At 34.5% G+C, this 7,031-nt stretch overlaps 1 protein-coding gene across 1 annotated transcript in view; it reads right to left on the bottom strand.

Moving 5' to 3' along the window:
- LOC142343046 (uncharacterized) overlaps positions 1–7,031 on the bottom strand; it is a 174,991-nt gene that overhangs the window by 66,242 nt on the left and 101,718 nt on the right. The window contains exons 29-30 of the mRNA XM_075394732.1: positions 6,554–6,701; positions 1,625–1,999 (exon numbers count right to left, since the gene is read on the bottom strand). Coding sequence (XP_075250847.1) covers positions 1,625–1,999; positions 6,554–6,701 — 523 coding nt within the window. The remainder of the gene's footprint in view (positions 1–1,624; positions 2,000–6,553; positions 6,702–7,031) is intronic.

Genomic DNA, 7,031 nt, shown 5'->3' with positions numbered 1-7,031 from the left:
TAACCAAGCGCAACAACATATCAATGGAACAATTTTTGACAAAACGTAACCACTGAGATTGCAAAAGAATGGTACAATGCCGTGCGAAACACAAGGCGCTATTCGGGGGATTAATCGTCATATTTTGCATTGCTATTGTCACTAGATTGCGCATTAAGGGACATGACGAAATCGACGGAAAAGCGCCATTTGGCCAGTGATTTTCGTCTTGTCACTGATCTCGGCAAATTTTGCTAACTTGCGAAAAAACAACGACATGGGAAATACTAAAAAAATTAATTGATTGACGTATTCAAAAAAGTTAATTTTCATTCAACTCCAGTTCACTACGGCTCTTGTGCTCTAAAGTTTCTTTACCTTACAAAAAACTACTACATTTTTCAAGAACGTTTTAATTAACTCCAGCAGAAAAATTGAGGGGAAAAAAGTTGTCAAAATATTGTCAATTTTCAAATGTTAAAACTAGATGCTCTCCTGCAAGGTCAAGGAGCTATTTTTGAACAAATTTTGCGATGCAATACTTTCTTGGCTATGATTACATACAGTTTTTGAATTTCGACACTTAAAAAATCCTAATTTTTGATGAATCAGAACAACAAATTCAGAAACTTATTTCAATTTGCCAACCGTTCGGAAAACAGAAGTGAGAGGTTTTCTGCCCAACAAATTGAACGATATAGAGTAATATCTGCTGATCTAATTTTGCGTGAAGTTCGATAACTGAGAAAGAGGTATGATTGAAAATAACGAAATAATCTGAAGAAGGTTGCTCAGGCAATTCATTGTTAACTCTAAGGACAGATCTCAAAGGACAATCAAAATTTTTTGTTGGAAAATGTTAAGAAAAAACTAGTTGAAACTGGTGGAAATTGTTTTCTAAGTTTTCGAGGGTTTGAAAATCCGAGGAAATGTATTTTGTCTACAAATCTACAGTAGTTTCTGACAAATAGACTTATAGAGGTCAAGTTGTCAAAATTGGTGCTAAAGAACTCTAGGACGTAGAGTATGAAAAATCACTTAAATGAATTGATTAAGTTGTTTCCGGGATGTACAACATATATTTGGAAAAAAAACAATAGTTTGGTTCCTTGTTTTTTGTTGCAGTTTGAAATATTTGCAGCTTTCATTATCTGGAGCACTCAATACTCAATTCAATTTCAAATCACGCAAACTCATCTCATTGCTCTTTGTTAAATGACGTCATCAACATAAAAAAAAGTCAGATAACAACATCAGCTGATGAACGATCGCACTCTCAGATTTTGAGAAGATGAAATATGTAGCTATATCTATAGTATACATTTATAACATACAATATTGCAGCTACAGTGCAATTGTTGTTCAACGTGTGTCATTATTATGTAACTGTCATAGGTAATAGTTTTAACCAAATTTAGTTTTCAAGTAGAAGCAGATGGTTTAAAAAATCTTTTTGAAACAATTTTTTGTTCTGTTGCACTAAATAATTAAAGTTATCTCAATATTTGATCTAATTTGAACATTGTCCTCAGCACCATTAGAAACAAACAATAGAAAAACTTCCAATTTTCGACTTGAAAAATGAATACAAATGTATCTAAGCCATCAGCTTGCAGATACAATCAGAAAAAGATTAATGGCCCACTAAGTAATTCTTACACCATTATTGAGACAACCAAAACAAAAATGTTTGAAACTTTGAGTAAATCTAAACAAACCATCAATTTCGCAGTAGCGATTTAGTTCTCCACTCGTACAGTTATTGTGCAAGCCAGAGCTACAGAACCCACATCCCAGTTCCAAACACGGACATTCGCTCGCCCCTGGTGAACCCAACAAATTAGCCCTACTGAAGTCACATTGATACTCGCTGGAACTTGTACACTCGTTCGTGCAACAGTCCGATTCGTCTAGACAGTTGAAACAGTCACAGTTACCATCGCAGACTTGGCTATCTGGGTAGCACTCTACAAGTCCGGATGGGCTGGGGCACTGGTAGTAACTGTCTGGACAGCAGTCTCTAAATTATGTAAAGTCAATTTTTAAGAGATGAGTAAACAATACATTTTACAAAGAAATAATAAAGAAAAAAATCAAACAAGCAGCCAAAACTGCTAATTACTGGAATTTATGGTGGTGGTCAATCAAACCGATAGGCAAGCAAGCCGAATTTTGAAAATGAGGTCAAGTAAGCCGAAAAATTGCTCCTGGAGGGCCGGTTGGCGTGCTTCCCGTGCGTTGCTGCTTCGCCGCAATAAACGGCCCGCAGTTTCCAGATTACATCCCACAGCAGATGAGAGGCGTCGCCATGGACGGAGGTGCACTGAGGCAAGTAACCTTTAGATATCAAAAAAGACTTTACTCTTTGGTGCATTGGTACTTTTGTCTCTTTGGTGCATTGGATTACATTATACATTATATTACTATGCGCAGTCTTGGTTGCAACGGTTAGCAATGAGTTATATCTGATAGATTACATAACTATTACATAACTTTCGGCTTGCTTTTGTGATGGCTTACTTTTACTTCTGCTTACTTTGCTTTCACCGGAACTTTCTAACGTAAAATTTTTAACTCTCATAAAAGAAAGGTATTTTGCTTAGTCTATTTTTTCAGAAGAGGATTTCTGATATACATGACGCTGCGACGACCTGCATAAAAAATTGTTCTCATTGTTTTCATAATAAGTAGCAGGTTTTTTTTTATTAATTTGATGTTTCAATTTCTGTCACTATTCGCAGTTAAGAAACGGAATATACATAGGAGTAATCTGAATTTTGGTTAGGCAGCCTATCACGAGCAAATAAAAGCGCCCAGAACTCTCAAATAGAAGGGTAGGTTTTTCGGTAGGGGGTTCGTCTTCTTCTTAACAATAGAAATCTCGTACTGCAACAATTCATTTAGCATCTGGTAGCATGCTCTGTTACATTGAACGAAATAACAATAACTTTACTAAGTCTAACACGAGCAACCACAAGCTTGGAACTATAACTAACCAACTAAGTCAGTCTCAAATGAGGTCCTATGTATATCAATTCCCGCTAGTATTTATAATCAACTGATACAGCTGGGATTACCCTTCAGCTGTTCACCGACTGAAGAACCACAGTCAAAAAGCAACAATGAATCTGGGCCTCTTGCTGGATAAATCAAGCAAACGCTGCCAAGTAAATTCAGTTAAACTATTAAGAGCCTCGCGCTCAATCGATCAGTCAAAATAACTCGGCGACCCTTAAAAACAATAAACAGAGAATCTAGGCAAAAGTCATTGCGGCACAAGGATTTAAGCCTAGTATTACACCTATTGGTTGGTTCATTATATTCTATTGATACTAAAACCCTGATGCTATGTTATGTTGAATAAAAAAACTTACTCAGTATATGTCTGTCAAATCGCCAAAATTCTTGGGAAATATAATAAGAAAGGCAATTCGTATTTCCCGGAATTTTGCTTTTTAGGTCGGTTTGATGGTCTGAGTCATTTCCTGCCTATAAAGGTTTTGGCTGGAAGCCTATATTTACACTATATAAGGTGATGTTTACCTGAACACAGAATAATGAATATTCGCTCTTAAGCGTTTATAGCCACCCTCTATGTACTATTGCCACTACCAAATCCGGCATATATTTAACTTAATATTCCCCAGTGGCGACCAAAATCTCACTTTGGTTTCTGCATATTGACTTCCCGGATTTGGAGAATTTGATCCAATATTTGATACAAACCGTAAAGTTTTCGGCATTTGACTAAAAGTGAAGATTCTGTAAAGCCCTAATTTCATTAAAGTATTGGGGATTTTAGTGACAACCTGCAGGTTCTACGTTGCATTCAGCTACCCGCAGATCGTGGCACGGTACTATTTACGACTGAACTCAATCTGCAGTCAATCGCAGAAGAATTCTTTCAGGTCTCTGTTTCGCAATAAATGGTTCGTCAATTTCAGTTGCTTAACATTTTATCCCTTCCTCTTGAAAGTATGGTGAGATTTAAGGTTCCATACTTAAATGTTACAAGAAATGGAAAAAGCTAGCTTGATCCCTGTACACTGCTTTTTTTATATAGTTCTTTTCACATTAAGAGTTAAATGAAGACAATGTTTCCAGTCTGTAAGATACAATTACATACGATAACAGTAAAATTCCCACTAAAATTTAGTTATTACATGCCAAATCATTCAACCTTCAGTAAAGGATACGAATCTTTTAGAAAGTAGAAATAAACCGTTTTAACTGTCAGATTCCGCTCTCCCTTTCTCGTAACAAGCATTATAAAAAATTGATTGATAGTTTTCCTGTCTAGATTTTCATTGTATTTGAAAGTTGTTAGACGATCACAGCTGATATATTGTCTCTAATTAGATTGCCTTCTTTTTAAATCACCTCATAAAAATTTCATGCCTAAACTATCAATCGCTGATGTTGGAGCTCATTAGTTACGATCCTACGTACACTCTACCTGAACGTAAATAATTGTCATAAAAATAATGTTTTTGAATATGTTGTTTTTTCTTTTTTCCCGCCTGGATTAAGAGGTTAGAAAGCTGCTACAAAATTGTTTTCACAAAACATTTTTGCTTACTCCCAATTTAAAGTTATAGTAGAGTAAAATAAGCAAAATGAAGCCTCTGTCGTGTATTTAGATAGATAAAGGAACAATAGTAGTAGGGTGTGCCTGCAATTAAAGTTCGCCAAACTAGAGACAATAAGAAGATGAAATATGGATAATTGTTTCATTCTTTTTTGGGAAAAACACTAGAAACTAGAGCTTAAAGTTTTTTGAAAATAGTTTAGTTTTTTTTTACAAAAGTACTTCAATGGTCTTACGGTGGGTTGTTTGAACATTGATACCTCTTATGAAGACGTGAAGAAAAGTTCTGAGAAAATGTATGAACAAAAACTTTCTTCAGAGAAAAGTTAAAAACAAAAAGTCATTTTCCTATCGAGTATATGAAATCGATAGGTTGTCGTTTATTTTACCTCTCAGTCAAATGGATTACAGAAATGAAACCAATTTCTTGACATCTATTTCTTTTATCATCTTATATTTTTTGGATATTTGAAACGTATTTGAATCAACTTGCTTTGCAGTTCAATAAAGAGAGAAAAAAACAAATCAGCAAAACAAACATTCTGTCAGTTACAATTTTTAATTGTCGAAATTTGGGTGGACCAAAACAAGCGAAATGTTAAGTGTTCTGGCTTATACGTGCCAGAAAATCAGTTCTAAACTTAAATAGTAAATCTGAATTAATAAAACTGCTATATTCTGTCTGAACAAACTAGTTAGAGGCTTCTTGGAGTATTTTTTGCAAGTTTATACGGTTAGAAATGAATGCTAAAGGAAAAAAATAACAAAGAATTGAAAAAACTTGACTTTGACTGCAGTCAACGGTAACTTGTCACTTTTATCTACTAAAATCGTGTTCTTTGAAGCTAATCAATGTCGAAACAATAAAGTATGAAGTTAACTGGGGGAAATCATTCCAAACAATTATTTTGTCTAGACTTCAAAGCTAGCAACAGTGCTCCACTTGATTTTAGTTTAGTTGTCTTAATAAAATGCTCTTAAAAAAGCCTGTAAACTGAAGGCTTGTGAATTTAAAAATAGAAGAACAACTTTTAATCTTCATTCATAGTAGTTAAATTTTTCTCAGTTATCAGTTCGCAAATTTTTGCATCGATATAACAATTCGATATCAACAGAAAACTCAATGATTTCGATCTTTTCCTATTTGCCAATTCGCCAGCTGAACCTGTCATCTGTTGAGCATAAACACATTGCTTATTTTAATATTTCAGAAACTTTTTTGCAAATAATTTCTCGCGTAATTACGGGATATTAAATAATTACTGAATCGGTTTTATTCTATCTGAACCGTTAATTAAACCCTGTTTTTTGTATATATTTAAATTGTTCGTAATTTTTTTCTTGATTTTTGATGTATTTATAGTCAAATAGTTTAGCAAATTTGAAATAAGAACATACAAGAATAGAAATGCTTTTGAGAACCTTGTGTTTTTGAGAACCAATTATATTGCAATTATAAAATTTTTGGACCCTAACAAATTTGGCATGGATCAATTACGAATTAAGTTATCATCAGGGGACAAATTTTCTTACGAGATTTGGGTTCAGCTCTTCTGTGCTATGCAGATAGTTTCCGCTTGCTAGCAAAAAGGATCCCAGATACTTATTTTGGCGATTTTTCTCAATTTTGTTTTGGAAATTTTGTTTCGACAAATTTATTATAAGACTGAGCTAGAAAATTTTGGGGAAAAAAATAAGTGGATATTCGTTTAATTGAAACAGCATAAATATGCGAAAGAGAAATGCATTTTCTGTATTTTTGTCTTTTATTTCAACTATATGCAATAAGATTCTCAAATATCTTGCATTGTACATTGACCGCGTGGGTTTTTAATAGCTGACAATTAATTAGTTGAATCAATGGCCTGGCGATACTTCAATATGGCTCCAAAAATTAGCCACTGGTGAAATTCTGAATACGGGTCTTAAAACATGAAGAGGTGAGACAGCAATTGATAAAAAATCATTTTTTTGAAATTGGCTCACTTTTCATCGTGGCATTGACCAGGTGTGTTCTCTGGACAGTCACATGTCCCATCACATATGTCACTCTCTCTGAAGCAAGGAGGACACCCCTGCTGGTAGTTGTAGTTCAATGACTCACACACTGAGTACCCAGGGGGACAGTAACAACCTAGAAACAGGAAACAAATATGTAGAAGGTTAAAATACTCGCCGAAACGAGCTACAGCAAATTATCAAAGCAATAGTTTTAGGGAGGTACTTTTGGCTCGTTGAATTGATAAACCGGGTTCCAAACATAAAAAGACCTCTGATCAGACCGTAATCTAGGAATTGCGTTCTGATGAAACCGGGGAGGCATTTAGACAAAACCCTATGATAAGAAAAACCATAGCCATTCGCCACTATATAGTTTTCAAGTTTTTTAAACTTATTGAATAAACAAATATTTTGCAAAGCGTTATACAAGAAAACCCTGACAATCAAGTTGTTGGCATTCGGT

The sequence above is a fragment of the Convolutriloba macropyga genome, chromosome 7, assembly GCF_964194025.1.
Source record: "Convolutriloba macropyga chromosome 7, txConMacr16.3, whole genome shotgun sequence".
NCBI lineage: Eukaryota > Metazoa > Xenacoelomorpha > Acoela > Convolutidae > Convolutriloba > Convolutriloba macropyga.
This window is presented reverse-complemented; position numbering and strand designations above follow the sequence as displayed.